Source organism: Gymnoscopelus braueri, assembly GCF_963280865.1.
Source record: "Gymnoscopelus braueri genome assembly, chromosome: 15".
In the NCBI taxonomy this organism is placed as follows: domain Eukaryota; kingdom Metazoa; phylum Chordata; class Actinopteri; order Myctophiformes; family Myctophidae; genus Gymnoscopelus; species Gymnoscopelus braueri.
The window spans coordinates 9,290,117-9,309,505 of record NC_137620.1 but is presented as its reverse complement, the minus strand read 5'-3'; the positions used below and the strand labels follow the sequence as shown (position 1 = coordinate 9,309,505).

General features: G+C 40.5%; 1 protein-coding gene across 1 annotated transcript in view; it reads right to left on the bottom strand.

The window, feature by feature from the left end:
- Positions 1–9,557, bottom strand: part of LOC308101746 (gamma-glutamyl hydrolase-like) — a 33,766-nt gene extending 24,209 nt beyond the window's left edge. Inside the window, exons 1-6 of the mRNA XM_080451214.1 lie at positions 9,409–9,557; positions 8,314–8,428; positions 7,770–7,820; positions 2,113–2,197; positions 1,750–1,888; positions 13–119 (exon numbers count right to left, since the gene is read on the bottom strand). Of these exons, the coding sequence (XP_080307340.1) occupies positions 13–119; positions 1,750–1,888; positions 2,113–2,197; positions 7,770–7,820; positions 8,314–8,428; positions 9,409–9,526 (615 nt within the window). The 5' untranslated portion in view covers positions 9,527–9,557. The remainder of the gene's footprint in view (positions 1–12; positions 120–1,749; positions 1,889–2,112; positions 2,198–7,769; positions 7,821–8,313; positions 8,429–9,408) is intronic.
- Between the last annotated feature and the right edge of the window lie 9,832 nt (positions 9,558–19,389).

Genomic DNA, 19,389 nt, shown 5'->3' with positions numbered 1-19,389 from the left:
GAGAGGAGATACCTGCAGTGAGACACTCCATGTGTGGAAATTGGATGTGATGTTCTCCTCGGCCAGAGACTGCATCAGGTGTCTGGGAAACCCTTCGAACAAACGGCTGGACTTGGCCTCTGGAAGACACAGACACACGTGTACGTACGTACGCACGCACGCACACACACACACACACACACACACACACACACACACGCACATGCACACGCACACGCACACGCACACGCACATGCACATGCACACGCAAACGCACACGCACACACACACACACACACTTTGACTCACTTTGTAGTTTGTTTTCCAGTTCAGGTTAATTACGTGGCAGGCTGCATAAGGCTGACCTTATGGTACACTATGATGTCAGCAACACAGCTGCAGCAAATACAATTAATAATGGATGAGTTTGATTTTATAAACTGTACACAAAGTGCACTGGTGCGTTCACATGTTTACTGCTAAAGCCTAATTTATACTCTGTAGTACGCCGTGTGGACAAGCAAGTGCGAACTCCAAACTACATTTTCAGATGGGGGTCCGTGGCCAAATACATATTAATTTGGGTATCCTTGACATGAAAAAGTCTGAGAACCACTGGTTTAAATAGGTCCCATAATACTTGATATTTCCTGTCGTGAAAAAGCCCATGGATGAAGAGGATAACAGAAGTGAGTGTGGTTGGGTACTCAGACGGGTGGCCGGCCTCTCCCTTAGAGATAGGGTGAGAAGTTCAGTCATCGGGGAGAGGCTCGGAGTAGAGCCTCTGCTCCTTCACTTGGAAAAGAGCCAGCTTAGGTGGTTCAGGCTGCATCTAGTATGGACGCCTGCCGAGCGTCTCCTCGCTGCGTGTCACTAATGTTGGTCGGGAAAGGGATCGAAGTCTGGAGCTCTGTGCTGGAACTGTTGCCCCCACGGTCCCGATTCCGGATAAGCGGTTGAAGATAGATGGATGGATGGATGGTTGGGTACTTAGAAAATCGCTATATAAATCTGAGCTATAATTGTCTTGCGAGAGAGTATGTTTTACCCCCTATCCGTCCGTCCGTGTGTCCGTCCGTGTGTGTGTCCTGTCCGTGTGTTACCAGCTAATCTCCGGCACCGTTGGCCCGCTCGCTGCGAAACTGTGCACACACACTCCCTCGATGCCAATTCAGAGCCTCTATCCCAATTTTTTCACATGGGCCTGTTATAGCGCCACCAGGAGGCCGATTTGTGCAAAACCCATTTTTTGACATTACTCCTACAGATTTTATCCAAACGTCATGCAAATTTGTACACAGTATCTCTATAGTCATGTGATCAACCCGGATCTGTCCGATTTCCCATATTCCATCCTGATTGGCTAAGGTTGGCTTCCAAAGTTTGCAGGATTGGTCCGTTTTGAACAAAATGCCTCAAATCATGAACGCAGCTTGCTATTTTCATGAAATTTCACACGCATATTCCCACTAGGCCGAGGAAGAAATGCCACCCATTTCATATTGGCCTGTTATAGCGCCACCAGCAGATCTAATTTAGCAAAACACATTTTTGGAACAAAATGCCTCAAATCATGAATGCAGTGTCTGATTGCCGTGAAAGGCCTAAGAATAAATGGCACGTTTGGGACCCTTTTCACATTGGCCTATTATAGCACCACCAGGAGGCCAGAATAACATACCTGACCTGGCGGAGACCTGTGCTCCGAGGAGCACTTTTACTAGTTATTATTATTATTATTATTATTATTATTATTATTATTATTATTACCTGCTGTGAATGTGAGAGGCAGAGCCACAGCCATGGTATCTGTCTGGATGCAGATGTCCTGTTCGGCTGTGAGGACTAGGAGCTGCTGGTGACCCATACAGGCCCCCCAGATGGGGAAGTAATCCCCCGCATCGTTGGCCTGAGGACCGCACACGTTGTTTCTTCAAGGTTAGTTATTTTATTTATACGGGTACCGCTTCATTCATGCTTTGTCGATATTTTAATTTAGTAAAAATCAAGTCAAGTCAATTGTATTCATAATATATAGCACCAAATCACAACAATTCTTTTCACATGACACTTTACAGGGGCGCCAATTGCAGGTGGGACAGGGGGGACATATACAGCATGGGACCATCTTACCTTCAGAGCCAATTCATAGAAGATCTTTGCTGTTCGGGCGAACTCTGACGTCAGAAGGTCAACACATCCTCCTGGCAGCAACAAACTGATGAAGAAGAGAGGAGGTGAAATCACACTAAACGTAAATTAATAAAAAACGACACATGCATTAAGAACGACTCAGACACTGGCCCTCATTTATCAACGTGGTGCAGACCAAATAATGGGCGTACGGCGAGATCACCGCAACTTTCGGCATTTATCAATATATCCTGACGTTGGCTGCACCCGTTTGTTCCATCTTAGACCTGCGGAGCAGCATTGTCTGACTGTCTGACAGGCATCTGGACACATGTATCCACTCCAAGATGACACACTAATAAACTAGAAAAAGTGCTCCTCGGAGCACAGGTAGGTTATTGTGGCCTCCTGGTGGCGCTATAATAGGCCAATGTGAAAAGGGTGCCACTTCTTCTTAGGCCTTGCACGGCAATCGGACACTGCATTCATGATTTGAGGCATTTTGTTCAAAAAATGTGTTTTGTTAAATTAGACCTGCTGGTGGCGCTATAACAGGCCAATGTCAAAAGGGTGGCATTTGCTCCTCAACATAGTGTGAATGTGCGTGCAAAGTTTGACCGCAATCGGATGCTGCATTCATGATTTGCGGCATTTTGTTCAAAACAAGCCACTACTGCAAACTTTAGATGTCAATTGTTTTACTCAGAGAAGCGAAGTACACCATTTTTTCACCAGAGCCAGTGTAGCAGATGTGAGCCATCCGGCTTTTAAAAGTAAAGTAGGCAGGGAATCATTTACTTACATAGGAGCCACACAGTGGAATGACCTCGAAAACAGTGTCAAACTGACAACCAATCTGAGGACTTTTAAATACAAAACTAAATCATGTCTATTAGAAAAGGTTCCCCTATAGAGGGTCTTTAGACTAGGAAAGATAAGGTAGCACTTGTTTGTGTACTGTGTATGTTACATGTGTTCTTGTATTGTTTGTTTGTATGTATGTACTGTGAATGTTACTTGTGTTTTGTATTGTTGTGTAATGTGTACTGTGTCTGTACTGTGTATGTCACTTGTGTCTATGTAGTGTTTCGGTAGTTACATGTGTTTTGTATTGTAATGTATTTTTAACGTATTGATTGTTAATTGTAAGAGGACCTCAACGGAAATAAGTCTCAGGACTTTCTTGTGTTATCCTCGAACTGCGGTGACCATGTGGTTTTGGCTTTTCAAATAAATCAAATAAAAAAAAATAAAAAAAAAATCTTAGCCAATCAGGATGGAATGTGAAAAATCAAACACATCCGTCTTGATCACATGACTATAGAGCAGTGTTTATCAACCTTTTTTGGGCCAAGGCACACCTGGCTTAGCCAAAAGATCCCAGGGCACACCTAGATATACGGTATGTATATACACATATATATATATATATATATATATATATACATGATCTCTATTGTATAGAGATCATGTGTACTGATTTGCGTGAAATTTGGATCAAATCGGAAGGAGTAATATACAAAAAATTGTTTTACATAAGTCGGCCTCCTGGTGGCGCTCTAAAAGGCAGATGTGAAAAATGCAGGGCAAGGGTTTTTCCTTGACCTCTAGGGAGTGCGCTTACAAAGTTTTACACAGATCGGTGCAGTTATAGGTAAAAACACGAATGGGCCTGTTATAGCGCCACCATGAGGCTGATTTGAACATTTTCAAGTGGCATTTCTTCCTCTGCATAGTGGGAATATGCATGCAAAATTTCAAGGAAATTGCATGCTGTGTTCATGATTTGAGGCATTTTGTTCAAAACGGAGCACTCCTGCAAACTTTGGAAGCCATTTTTAGCCAATCAGGATGGAATATGAAAAATCTGAAAGACCCGTTTCGTTTAATGACTATAGAGATACTGTATACCGATTTACGGGATTTTTGGACAAAATCTGTAGGAGTACTGTCAAAAAATATGTTTTGCACAAATCGGCCTCCTGGTGGCGCTATAAAAGGCCCATGTGAAAAATTTGGGGCAGAGGTTCTGCTGTGGCATCCAGGGAGTGTGTGTGCACAGTTTCGCTGCGAGCAAGCCAACGGTGCCGGAGATTAGCTGTCCACAGACAGAATGACGGACACACGGACGGACGGACGGACGGACGGACGGACGGACGGACAGGGGGGCAAAACATACTCTCTCGCCATGCCTTTCGGCCTGGCGAAGACAATAATCCCTGTGAAAAGATATTTTTTATAAACTCATTTAAACAAACTGCTTTAACAGTTATTCGGTTAAGCTTGCAGATCTGGCTGCATTGGCTATTTGAAAACAGCAGATCTACAAGCTCACAACGCGTCGCATCGCGACGTGTTGGGAGCTTGTAAATCTGCTATTTTCAAAATATACGAGCACTTATGCGAGAGCATTTTCGGGAGTCGGGGCTTCACGGCCGCGCCGCTGTAATCTTTTCATGGATAGTGGTCTCCAAACTTACAGTAGCGTGTCCTATATGGAGTTATACAACCTGGGCTGGGTTGAGGATATAAACCCGACGATCGAAATTTACGCTAGGATTGGCTGTATAGGATCGCTTCATAAATGTGACTTGGACGTTGGTGTACGGCCGAATTTATCTTATCTCCATTGATAAATGAGGGCCAGTGTGCTATATTGCCATATCGATACTCACTCAGTCTATATCCTGCTATGAATGCGCAAAATCTCTACCAGTGCCTGTGTGTTTGTAGTTCACGCATCTAGACAAGCAACAATACAACAACGTTACAAAAAGAAAATATTTAAACGGTAAGGCAAGTGATATTTTTTGGTTAAAGCTTAAAGCACTATATTCTGATCCTGACCTGAAAATGCATGTTCTGTTTAATAAAGAGCTGGAGACACATGCATGGAGACTCCTGTTACAAACACTCTAGTCTATAGCTATGAGTACTATCAGAATATAGAATATTTAACACTTATTTTAACCAAAGAAAATCACTTACTCTACCTAACAATTCACAAGCTTAAAAAGTAGATGGGGGGACGAGGAATGGGAACAAATGGGGGATGCCGCTCACAAGAGACATTGTGAAGCTCACTAAAGGTGTGAGTTGTTTGTTAGCTAGGAGAACATATTTACTGTAGCTAAAACCATATTTACTTTAGCTTAGACCATATTTACTTTAGCCCGAGACTCCTGGTATCGGGCGAGGACAAAATGCAGGTTCAGGAAGCCCTCAGTTCTGAACTCAGCAAAATCCGCAATTGGCTTTCCGATAACAAACTGTCATTACATCTTGGTAAAACGGAATCCATTCTTTTTGGGTCCAAACATACCCTTAGTAATGCAAATGATTTCAAGGTCAGAGTTGACGATATAGGCCTAATATCAAGCAAAGAAGAGGTTACCTATTTGGGCTGTATTACAAACTGACAGCTGATCAAGAAAATTAATCAAAGAACACGATTTGGGCGCTTTTTTCAACAAAGGTGCTCTCAAGACTCTAGGAGCCCTCATTCAATGCCATTTTCATTATGCTTGCACCTCCAACATCTCAATGTCACTAAACGCTAAGCTTCAGACCTCCCGAAACAAACGGATGCGACCACTTCTCTGCCTTAACCCTATGTCACCAAACGTATCATATATGATACACACATTACACTGATTTTTTAATAAATCAATGTAATGAATACTTGGACCAAGAACCTGTTGTATCATATCTGACACATCCCCACTTCCCCCTGGACCATACCATTTGCACTGCAGGTAGTTACAGAGCCTCAGGTGATCTGACCCAAAATGGCTGCCATCAACTAAACAGGAGATGTTGATGCACTAGTAACAAACAATTATTTTTTAAGCAGTTCGGGTACGTTTTCCTAGTATATCTTTACTAATATTTTGAAATAAGTGTTGGATAACTTGAATGCACTTATGAGCTCTCAAAATTTAGCATTTGAGTTTGGTTTTTATGATGTCAAAAGTGTTTGTATCATATTTGATACTACAGGTCTATAGTCCTTTACGATTTGTATCATATTTGATACTACAGGTCTAAAATTAATGTTTTTGTAATGTTATAACCGACTTGATTTTTTTTTTTTTTCAAAATTTTATCCCACGATTTTGTAACCCTATTTTTTACACCCATTGCCAATCTCTATTTAATCCTGGGCACTACACTCCCTCTGCCAACCTAGGGAGGCCAGGGCCGAGCTCATGCCTCCTTCAATGCATGAGAGCTAACTGACCTTCTTATCACCTGACAGGGGAGAGTTTCCCTGGTTGGACGTAGCGCGTGGAAGGAACACGTTATTCCAACCAGTTCCTTTCCCCTCCATCAGGCGCCCCGGCTGGCCAGGGGGAGGCAGTAAAACCGACTTGAAATATTCTTTTAATACCCCTTGTATCAAATATGATACAACAAATAAATGATACAAAGGAATGTTAAAAAAAATAAAACAAAATCAAAAATGTTTTAAGACCCAATAAAGTGTCCCTTTTCAAAAAAAAATAATTTTCTGACCTTTCCTTCATAGTTCAGGTTCTAGAGGGTTTTAAGCCCATGACCCACCTAATTCCAACACACTTTGCAAGTTTGGGATGGCTCAGGGTAGAAAACAGGGTTAAGAAAATATCAATGGGATTGGTATTTAACATAGTCAAAGGGACAGTGCCCTCAATACCCTAATACCGTCGAACTACTTAAACTACTCCAAAGTGAGTGACACACAGACACAGCCACAACACTAGAGGGAACGACCATGATGGTACCACCCACATTTAGAACAGACATGGGAAAAGAAATGCCCTGACACCATCCATTAAAGGATGTGTAACACTGGTTTCTTTCTAAACTGGCCTGAAAAAAACATCTATCAGGAGACCACAAGGGGAAGTAAATAAATGTAAATTCCCATCGAAAGGAGGTGTCATTCATTCCCACCATGTTTTTCTCCTTTGTACATAGTGTTTTGTATTGGCTGATGACATGTATTGTGTACACTGTTTATGCTATGTTGAATGATGAATTGAATACATAGGACCACAATGGAAGTCCCCCAGGACTTTTTTTGTGTTATCCTTTTAGCCATACAAAGTATGGAAACAAATCCCGAATCTGGTAAATCTGGAGATATATATATACTGTGGGTAGCTTGGTATAAAGCCTTTTGAAACAAATAGCAGCAATCTTTCAGGATTTTGCAGTCACTAAAACTCACCTCGCTGTCATCTTTTAAATAACTTCAATAACTACTTCTCTTATTTCCCTCCTTGGTATTGATGTATGGGAGCATGCTTACTATCTGCAGTACAAGAACGTCCGGCCTGACTATGTCAAAGCTATCTGGAATGTCATCAACTGGGAGAACGTTACTGAGCGTCTCCAGAACGCCAAAAAGTGAACTCTAATTCTTTAAAATGTCCCCAGCTGACAACTATAACTAAAATTATTATTATTATATATTATTTTATATCAACTACTTTTCATAGTGTATATCTTTGCCTTTTAGGTCTGTTAAGTCGTTTTTCTCTTTTCTTTTGTGGTTAATTATTTATTTTAGTTAACGTTATTAGTGTACGTCTTTATGCTTTTTAAGCACTCTGTAACTCTTTGGAAAGGTTAATTATCCTTACCCTTATCATAATAATTCAAAGTGAGCTCACCCATTAATGGAATGAAATAACCTTGCATACTCTTCTTCTGTGCGGTTGATTCTGCTTAAACAAAGAGAGAAGAAAGAAAGAAAAGCCTGTTATATATGTCATCCTGGGGACCCGGGATGACGGGAGGCGACGATGGAGAGAGTCTTGACTGTCAGAATCCATACATAATGTGCATAATGTAGCTTTTCTCTCTCTCTCTCTCTCTCTCTCTCTCTCTCTCTCTCTCTCTCTCTCTCACTCACATACACGCACACACGCAGGCACGCAAGCACACACACACACACACACACACACACACACACGCACGCACACACACACACACACACACACACACACGCACACACACACACACACACACACACACACACACACACACACGCCACTCTCCACTTTAAAAACTAAATAATTTCAATAAAAAAGAATAAAGACAAGACAAGACAAGACAAGACAAGACAAGTGTGTGTGTGTGTGTGTGTGTGTGTGTGTGTGTGTGTGTGTGTGTGCGTGCGTGCGTGCGTGCGTGCGTGGGTGTGTGTGCACCTACCTGACAGGCACCACTCTCGCACCAGCAGACTCCAGGAATTTGACGAAGGAGGCAGGAATGTAGGAGGAGCCACGGGCGGTGGTGTCAGCCGTACGGTTCTCCTGAGCCAGTACACCTAGTATACCAACACAGAGGATGGATTAGAGCAGGAATAGGTAACACATAGGCACAGGTGCCAACATTGGCACAGGGGACAGTGATGACTGACCCACTGGCATAAGTGTGAGAGATGATTTTTCTTTTAAAATAAAATATATTTTTTAAATGTAGTCAATACAATTAAGTCCTGTGTATGCAAATTACCTCCTCTACATTCAAGCTCTGAACTCTGACTGGGGAGGGAGCAGGGTAGCCTGGGACCAGACGAATCTCCCAGTGCAAAAAAAAGAATTGCCCTCTGCGATTTGGGTCTGGCACCGCTCCGTTGTGAATCCATTTCCTGCTCCCGAAGTCTGGGGTGACCAATCAGGGCCCAGTATTCAAATATGGGAGACTGTAATTGGTAGTTGGCTGTAGGTCTAACCAATTGCGTCGAGAGCCCCCTTAGAAAAAAAACGTCCTCATAGAACCACCAGACTCACTACGCGAGGCTAGGAGCAGGGGTCATCACCGTGGCAGCTCGTGATGGACATTTTCATCAATATTTCATTTTTGCCACGGACATAATAATTTTACCAAAAACACATTGGCCTAGCCCTAAATGTATACTAATGGGCTCCTAATGTTTCATAGGATCTATTCCAATGTGCTAATTATTATGATAAGGATAAGGATAATTCACGTTTCCAAATAGTTACAGAGTGCTTTACAATACACGGTAAAAGCATCTGATAATAATTGAGTCTCATCAGACAGTGCTTTCATCGCAAAAGGGCCACTTAGCTGCAAAGGTGAGTGGGTGCGTATTATACATCAAGACGGACGGACGGACGGACGGATGGATAGATAGATAGATAGATAGACTACTATCTACTAAACTACTACTAAACTATCAAACCCAATTTAAAAGTGAATTAAAACGAACCATAAAGTCAAAACAAAAAAACAAACATAAAAACATTGAAGACTATAACAATCTTGGTGTGTGAAACCTACCGATGATAGGCCGGCAGTTTCCTCTTGTGCCCTCTGTAGGCCCTGGGGGCTGCTGGGGGCTCAGCCCCTCCGTTACTGGGGCAGGAGGAGAATCCAAGGAGGCCAGAGATGCCAACATAATTAATGGTAGGAAAACCAATAAAACTAAATTAACACATTCAGAGCTGAACCTGACAGTACAGTAGCTTGTCAAGTCTACTGACAAGCTACTTTTATAGGTACAACCAGTGGTGCAGTGGTGATTACTTTGACTTTGACTTTGGTGGTACGCAATTTTAATGACATCACGCACACGTCACTCAACACCTACACTTGATATACATCCAGGCTCATTCCAATGTTAATACACACTGGTGACACTAGGCAGTCGGCTTGTAAGCTTTGTTTAGGGGTGTTAACTTAAGGGTTGTGTTTTTGGTCGATGCATGTGCGTCCGTGTGCAACACTGTGTACAGCTCACTGTTGCTAGATTTTGCAAGCCCTAAAGAAATTTCACCACTTTACTTTTATCGGCTATTTGAAAACAGCAGATCTACAAGCTCACAACTTGTAGATCTTGTAGTGTGCTTGTAGATCTGCTATTTAAAAAAATAAATTGGAACAAAAAGTATAAAAAAAAGAAAGAAAAACAATGGACTCCCCGTGAGAAGAATCAAGACGTGAATTGTTTGTTTTGCTTTCCGCCCCGCCCCCAAGACCAGTGCAGTTGTTAACAGAACAGTAACGTGAGAGAGGAGTTGCCTTGTTGTGACTGTTGCTGAGAAGGGGAGATTAATTGATTGCTTCACACACACACACGCACGCACGCACGCACGCACGCACACACACACACACACACACACACACACACACACACACACACACACACACACACACACACACACACTCTTCGCTGGTGTTATTCTTATGCAGACAGTTGTCAAGTTTCGTGTGGACACCGAACAGAAAACATGCATACATCATTTTGTAACATGGACATGAACCTGGTCATCAATTGCGACATCAGCTATTTCAGCATTTTTCAATACTTTACACAACTGGGATTTCTTATAGGACTTTTGATACGTTATGAGTGGAGCATATTTATGGGACTCATCTTCATCTGTTTTTACGTCCGGAGACTGAATGTCCAGGACAGGCTTCAGACTCGCATCCTCAAGAGACCTGAATCCATTTGATTTGGCATTAGGAATCTGTTGGGATCGCATGCCCTTGCTGACGTTGACCCCAGGCAGGGTTCGATCCGACATCCTTGTGCATGAATTTGCTCTAACCGCTACACTAGGGCGGCCCTAACATATTTATGGGACTAAAACTATTGAAAGAGTTTCTGTTGCAATTTTCCCCTGGTAATATTGCATAATGCCTACAGTATAGCATAACTGCAACAGTGCTACCTGCTGGTAGAATCAATATAAATACAATTAATTCAGAACAACAGTAATACCAAAGATTGTTAATTTAGGAAGATAGACCATCCCAATTGGAGCCACTATAGGCAAAATAGTACACAAATCCTACAAATGGTCTCTTATAGGCATTTTTTGCATATCCCCGTATATATTCTGTATATTTCTGTTCATATTAATCTATAAAAGCAACGATTTATGGATGGAGGGAGTATCAATCAGTGAATCACACACATAAGTGGTTGCAGCTGCAAAACATATAATGGAGGGGGGAGAGGCACGCAACACTTCATCAGGTGGTGGAAAGTGACTGCTCGCAGCCAGCTCAATTTATTTATAGTTATAAATTATTATTATTACGCAAAATTATTATTTGTCTTTCTTTTTTTAATGCACATTGGGCATCAGGAGAAGAAGATGCGGCCATAGCTGAATGGTTAGTGAGCCCACCTAGGACTCCAGAGCTCTCAGGTACGATGCCAGCTCTTCCTCTCCCCCTGTGCTCCTCTGTGGGCAGCACTCAGCTGGCTTATTTTGTCAATTGTACTTTTTTGTCATTTTCTTAGTTTTAGTAAAGGTAGGGTAAGTGATTTTCAGTTTTAGTTTTGTTTTGTTGAAGTAAGTGTTAAATAGCTCGGTATTCTGATTGTAATCATTGCTGGAGAATGTTTGTTCAGTAACATGGGTTTCCCCATCTCTCCAGCTCTACAATAAACAGAAATTACATACTAAGGTCAGGATACCAATTTTATCCAATGAAGAGAGAACTCAATACAGGATACAGGATAAACAAGTGAAACTTGAAGTGATGACACAAAGCAATGAGCAGACAAAATTGGAATTGGAACACATTGAAGCTGATAAATGGATGCTCTCTCCTGATTGGCTGAAATTGGAAACCCACCTGAAAAAAAATATTAAATAAAAGAGCAGTAGGGACAGGGAGACCCCCGTTACTGAACAAACACGACGCAATAGCATAACACAATATAGAGCTTTAACCTTATAACAATAACCTTTTTGTTTTGACCCAAAAATTTCACTTACACTCTCTTTAAAGGCATACTAGGTAACGTTTTCAACAAAACTAAAGTTAAATTGTATATCTTTTGTGAGTGGCAAAAGTTTCACAACACCCACTCCATGAATTTCACCCCCGGAAGCCTTTTATTTATATATTTTCTATTGAACGGTGGACGGGGGGGACTTTCCCGGGAAAATGACGTCATCTGGCCGGAAATGCACTGGTTTCCTGTTTGGCCAGGAACTACCGCAACGGTTTCCTGTTTGGCCAGGAACTACCGCGCTATAACAAAAAGGAACCTCACGCTGATTTTAAGAGAATGTAGGATTGGAAGATCGAAAAAGAACAGAAAAAGAAAGCACAGCTCATGGTAACTAATGCTCCACTAAGAGAAACGATCCACAGATAGTATAAAACAATTAAAAGAACGCTTTTTGAAACGCTTCCGGCTTCCGGTGAAAACAAATGGAATTCTGGGTAATCGAGGACTACGGAAATTGTATGCAGTGACGGTAGTGACCAGCAGAGGTTGCTAAAAATCGTCATTTGTGAATCTGCATTGTACAACTTTAACTATAATAACCCTAATCTCATTATTCTGCCCTTATACCATGGATCTGTACAGTACTAGACAGATAGCGAACGAGAAATCCACATCTCCAAAAAAGAGGACAAGGCGTAACTTTTCTTGTACTTTACTTGAAGAAAGTCAGATTTACATCCGTAAAAAGACAAAGGTTTCCAAGGCCCTATGTTAAACATCAAAACAGTGTGTAGGCAGGAGATGATAAAACTGTGTGGCTGAGGCAGTGTGACTCAATTACTCATGGCTGTGGAATTATCACACCTGCTACTTACTACTGTGATTGCACTGTTATTACTTCAATGATCAGATTCAGAGCATTGGACTGGGTTACATATTTAACCAAATTACCAAAAACAGCCACAAGAGGGAGTTGTCCTTACAGTACAGACTCGTTGTAAGTAAATAGAAAACATAAGGATACAGTAAATATATGCAAAATAATACAGACATTAATCAAAAATGTGAAAATGCAGGAGAGTCGTCAGAGATTTCCACAGTCATGACAGGTGTGCCAGTGTCTGTCATCGTGGCCTCGACTATAAAATCACCGTCCGAGTGAGTGAAGGAATTGCCTCCTTTCCCTCTGAGAAATCCCTCCTGAGCACTGTTATACATCTCGTAAAAAAGATCGTAATCACAACTTGTGTTCATGCTAAAGAGTCCCCCTGCATGCCAGTTTGAGAACAGATTGTAGTCGAAGGGCACAGAGAACATGTAAGCTAGCTTCTTGGTGCACAATTTGCTGCGGGGATTTTGGAGCTCGTAGGTGAAGACGCCGACAGCGCCCCTCGCAACGCTTGCCGTCTTCTTGAACTCAACAATGTACTCCTTGGACGAGGCGATTTCTTGCGTTAAAGATGTGGTACAACTGCCACTCGAAACATGCATCCTTAATAATACGAAGAAAAACGAAAGTTAGAGCCAGAGGCGTAATTTCAGGAAAAAATAGGGGGCAGATTAATCCGCAACAAAATGTTTAGAGTTGGAGAATATATGCATACAAATATGAACACTAGGGGGCAGCAATTGTCATCCCGGGAGACCCCAACAACACCACTGGTTAGAGCAACTGATGAAAATAATAATAATAATAATAATAATAATAATAATAATAATAATAATAATAATAATAATAATAATAATAATAATAATAATAATAATAAATGTAATAATAATAGTAGTACAAAAAGGAGTAGAAAACACATTAGTAAAAATAAACAAATACCTGGGATTAATGAGTATGTGGGAACTCCAGTTGCTGATCGTAATGGTGCACTGGCGATACATGACATTTGATTCAGCAGCATCAGCCTTCCTTGCCATGGTAACTGGAAAAACAAATAGTCCAGTGGATTGGTACGATTTTTTGGGTGAATTGCTCACTTTTTCATAAAAGCGTGAAACTTGGTACACTTGTACAGTTTGGGGCCTTGAACAATTTGGATGTGGAGCCATCGCAAAAACGCTCCCCAGTGGCCTTGGCAGGCGTTTTACTTTCCGCCTTAACCAAATGATGTATTTTGCATCATATCTCCTAAACCAAACATGATAATACAGAATAGGTGATGTCTACACCATATGTTTTGATGGTTAAGGATTACAGTGATACCATTCAAACCATCTCAAACTGTGGGTTAGGACCCCAAATGGAGTCACGGGAAGGAAGGTGCCAGTGGCTACATTAACTTAAACAATTTAAATGTGAATCCTTTAAGTCTGTTTTTGTTTTGTTTTTGAAAAGCATACAATTATTATAATGGTTCTGGCAACAGATATATACTATAGGCTATATGAGATACAACAACATAAAATCAGTATATCGTCGATGTCCAGCCGGGACCAGCTAACGCCTCTGACGAAAACTCCTAACTCCATTGGACCCTCAAACTGTCCGTCAAAAACAAACAACTCCCCCCTCCTCTCAGGCTCTCAGAGAAGCTCTGCTCTGTATGAGGCAGACAGGGAGAAGATTTTTCAATGCTTTTGGGAGAACATAAACTGGGAAGAGAAGAGAATGTATGTGCAAGGTTTGATAGATGTCACCCCAGTAAAGAGGAGAAGGGTGTCTTCACAAAGGTCATCTGCTCGTGTTTTCTTTTTAAATGTTAATGGACAGAGAATGAGTGTGTGCAGGAGTTTGTTTCAAACATCTCCAAGAGCTCAAGGAGATCATGCCAAAAGACTTTCACAGCTTTTATGACAATCTAAAGCACTAAGAAACACCCACCACACACACGCAACACACAACACACAACAGTGTGATAATAAAATGTTGATAGGTATAGTAGCTAAATTCAACTGTGGTTGTTATTGTTAGTGCAGTAGGCTACAGATTTGATAGGCTACAGATTATATTTTTCATGAATGTATTTTGTATTTATATGCCATTTATTTATTGTTGGTGTGCCATGATTGCTTTTGTTAAATACATGATTGAGTATTGAGGCAGAATTGTTTGTTGCACTCAACTGTAGAAGAACAACAGTGGTAACAGTTAGATCCATGGTTGTTTACAATGCATGTTAAAATAAAAGTTGTTTAAGTACAGAATTCAGCTTGATCTATACTTAGTATATGAGGATGGCGCTCACCATAAATAGCTGATCTCCAAGCTCACAATGCGTTGTGATGTGTTGTGTTGTGAGCTTTGAGATCCATTGCCAGCTGTTCTTATCAATGATGGACAAAACCTCCTAACTCCACTTGCGCTGGATTTGTGTTTGGACAAAACTCCTAACTCCACTTGAGCTGGATTTGGGTAAAGTGGTGATAATATAATGACACATGCAAGTATCTGATAATATATGAAGTCACAATACCAAGTTTGATGAGGCAGTATTGCTTTGTTTTAAAAATATAAGGTTTTCTTCATTTTCAGAGAAATTGATATTTTGTTTTTCATTTCCTGAACAATTACCATTTTGGATTTAGCTGGTTCCGGCCGGACAGCAGAGATATACAATAATTTATCAACGCCAAAATTACAATGGAATAACACAGAAATGAATACATTGTGATTGTACAATTATCTAGCCAGTCACACAAGCAATGCAACTAATTAGATCTCCCCTTGTAAAGGTTATTTGAACAACCGAGTTAGCGGACACAACTCAGACCTGTGTCTTTGATGGTTTTATTATACTAACCAGTAGTCAAGTAGAGTCAGGTTATAAACCTAAAAAAGTAAACACAAACAACAACGCAATGACAAATTACTGACATGAAATATACACCTAAAACTATAAATATCAGAAAAATATATATATTTATTGTCGTGTAAAGTAACACACTCTCAATTCTTACCGTCAGTCTCTCGGAGCTCGCAATGGAAAATGACGAACGCAGCAATAACACCCTGGTAACTAGTAACACTGGTGCAGGCAACACTTTGTCCTGATAGTGGGCATCCACTCCATTTATATCGGTTTGGTCTACCCATGTGGGTGTAACTTTCTGTTGATTAATCATGTGACTTGTGTATTGACTTAAATGTGGAAACACAGGCTTCAGCACTGTTCTAAACAGTAGGCACTTTCCCCCCCAACTTCTCATCTGACCTAATCAATCAAAATGCCACTGACACTCAGGTGACATGTGTAAAGTCCACTATGGCTTTTAGAATTTGTATATATTTGTACCTTCGGATTACAACTTCAATTTATAACTCCAAATAAGCAGTATTAACCTTCATATAAACAAGTATTATTTTAACGGGACAATTTGGTAGTGATGTGTTGAAAACCGGGACATTTTTGTGTTTTAGAGATATTTGTCATGGACTTGGGAAACCCAGCTTAAACCTGGGGCCAGTAAGCAAATTGGTGATGACAATGATGGCTGCCTTGAAACATGAGGGACCAGTTGTGTCATGCTTGCTCTGGGCCCTATCTTGCCTTACCCCTTATGCCTAAACGTATTAGCCATATTTTACCATTTTGAAAAACATTTTATAATAGTTCAACTAGCCAATCTACATCGACACATTGTGAGCTTGTAGATCGGCTATTTGAACTACTGACATTTTAAAATGTTTTTCAAAATAGTAAAAAATGCAAAAGAAAGTTTAGGGATAAGAGGTAAGGCAAATGGGCATTAGATGGACCCAATATAGGGCCCATCTGTTCTGTTCCCTATGTTTCCTTAAAGTTCTATGTTTCCTGGCTGCTATGCCCAGCTCTATATACAGTAGCACATGAGAAATATGTTACCAAGCTCTCATATGACATGGGTTATTGTGGTATCTTGTTAAAGGGTTTTTCTCAATGTCTCCACATTCCACATCAATGGAGGGAAAGATTCTCAGAAATTGCCCAGCATTCATTCCAAAAGGGGGAACCTCTAGACTACTGCACTGTACCTTACTAAGCTCCATACAGTACCTCCACCCCCCACTCACACAACCCTGTGCCTGGGGTACCAATGCACCTCTATCACACCACACCTCACTCACCCTACCCCACTAATATCCCCCCCCCCCCCCCTCCTCTGCCTGGGCTCTGTCCGGGGTCAGAGCCACCCCTCTATGATATTTGATTTGATTTATTTGATTTATTTGCACAACATTTTTGTATACATTTACAGGACATGTTAGTTATTTCCGAGGGAAACATTATGTGATAGTTGTTGTGCCGGTGAGGTAAGAAACCCTGGGGGGCTTATGTGAGAACCTCACCGTTTACATTACATATAATAAGAGTTATTTAATATTAAAAAGAAAGACAAACAGAAAAAAACAAAAACAAAAACAAAAACAAAATATAAAAAGTATATACATATACCTATGATAAAGGGTATAGGACATCTGATAAAAAATAAAAGTACAAGACTGAGCAGAAGAGACAGAACAAAAAAAACAAAAGCAAAAAGTATTGAACAAAGCAAAACAAGTATGCTGTTACATATTTATGTGAATATCAGGATGAAATGATTTGGAAGCTGGTCTAGTTTTCCATTTGGGTATTTAACTTACTTATTAGGCTTCTTTTGTAGGTAGGTAGGGAGGATGTGGTAGCCACCAAACTGAAATGGGCATTCCATAGTGAAACCCCTTTGTACTTGATGGTGAACTGCCCCCTATTGGTGGTATACAGCGGGACGTGCAGTTGGTTTGCTTGCCTAGTGGGATATGGGTGAAAGCTAGAATTTGGCTGGAAATACAATTTGAAATGATCTGGGAGGTGGGTGTATTGGTATTTAGTTTTATATACGAATAGACATGTTTGGAGTATATTTATATTAAAGATTGTTAGTATATTGAGTGTTGAAAAAAGGGGTGAGGAGGGCTCCCGTGGATTAGAATTTGTGGCTAATCTGACAAACCTTTTTTGTAGTATAAATAATTTATGGAGACAAGAAGGATAGGTACTAGCCCATACAATATTACAGTAGGTTAGGTAAGGATATATTAGGCTGTAGTAGAGGGTTTTTAGACAGGCTCTGTTTAAGAATGGGCTGATTTTTCTAATAATCCCCACTGATTTTGAGACCTTTTTTGTTACCTGGTCGATGTGTTCTTTCCAGCTGTATTTTTCATCTATAATTATTCCCAAAAATGGGGTGGAGGCTACTCTGCTTATTTCGATACCATCAATACTAAGCTTAGCTTCCTCAGGGTTGAATTTCTTCTTACCAGGAAATATTATAAATTTAGTTTTTTTAATGTTTAATGACAGTTTATTAAGTTGGAACCATTTGGAGAGTATTTGTAGACCTTGATTCGCTTCGTTGATAAGTGTATTGAAATTTTTGTGGGAAAGGATGACGCTTGTGTCGTCGGCAAATAAGATTGGAAATAAGGTATTTGTTGCTGCAGGTAAATCATTTATGTAAATTAAAAATAACAGTGGGCCAAGAATTGAACCTTGCGCCACTCCACATGATAGTCTTGCTCTAGGTGATTCCGTATTTTTCACTGCGACATATTGTTGTCTATTTGTAATATAATTTTCTAGCCAGTTGTAAACAGTACCACGAAACCCATATCTGGACATTTTAGCAAGCAATATGTTATAATTGACAGTATCAAAAGCTTTCGAAAGGTCCAGGAAAAGTCCTAGTGCATATTCTTTGTTATCTAGTGCATCTGTAATTTTTTCAGTGAGGTCAAGTAAGGCCATGTACGCCGAGTGGTTTTTACGAAAGCCATATTGATGATTATAAAGTATATTATTTGAGTTTATATGCTGGAGTATTCTTTTGTAAACAAGCTTTTCTAGAATCTTTGAAAAGGATGGTAGTATTGATATAGGGCGATAATTAGTAAAGTAGTTTGGATCCTCTGATTTGTAAATAGGGATGACTTTAGCTATCTTTAGGTCATTTGGTACCACTCCAGTTGACAGTGAGATTGTACATATGTAAGTTAGTGGATTTATGATAGTTGTTTTTACCTCCTTAATGAGTGAAGTTCTAATTTCGTCATGACCAGCTGCTGTTGTTTTTAGCTTGTCTATGATGTCAAGTATCTCCTGTGGGGCAGGGCATTCAAAGTTATTAAATACAGGGTAACAACCATCAATATAGTCCAGGGGACTTCCATCTGTACTTACAATTTTTTTACTGAGAGAGGGACCGACATTTATGAAGAAATTATTAAACTTTTGAGCTATTTCGTGGGGGTCTGTGATGGTTTTCCCACCATCAGTGAACTGATGTGGGAACTTGGATCTAGCTTTCCTTCGGTTGAGTAATTGGTTGATGATTGTCCATGTTTCTTTAATATTACTGGAGGATGCCTTGAACTTATCACTGTAATGCTTTTTTTTTACTGCTCGGAGGAGGTGATTAAATTTATTTCTGTATAATTTGTATTTGGCTTGGTTCTCTGGGGTTGGGTTAGTTATATACATTTTATAGAGTCTGTTTTTCTTCCTTGAGGACTTTTGCAATCCGCTGGTAAACCAAGGTTTGCAGCGCTCCTGCTTTTGAGCATTTTTCACAGTTGTTAGAGGAAAACATTTGTT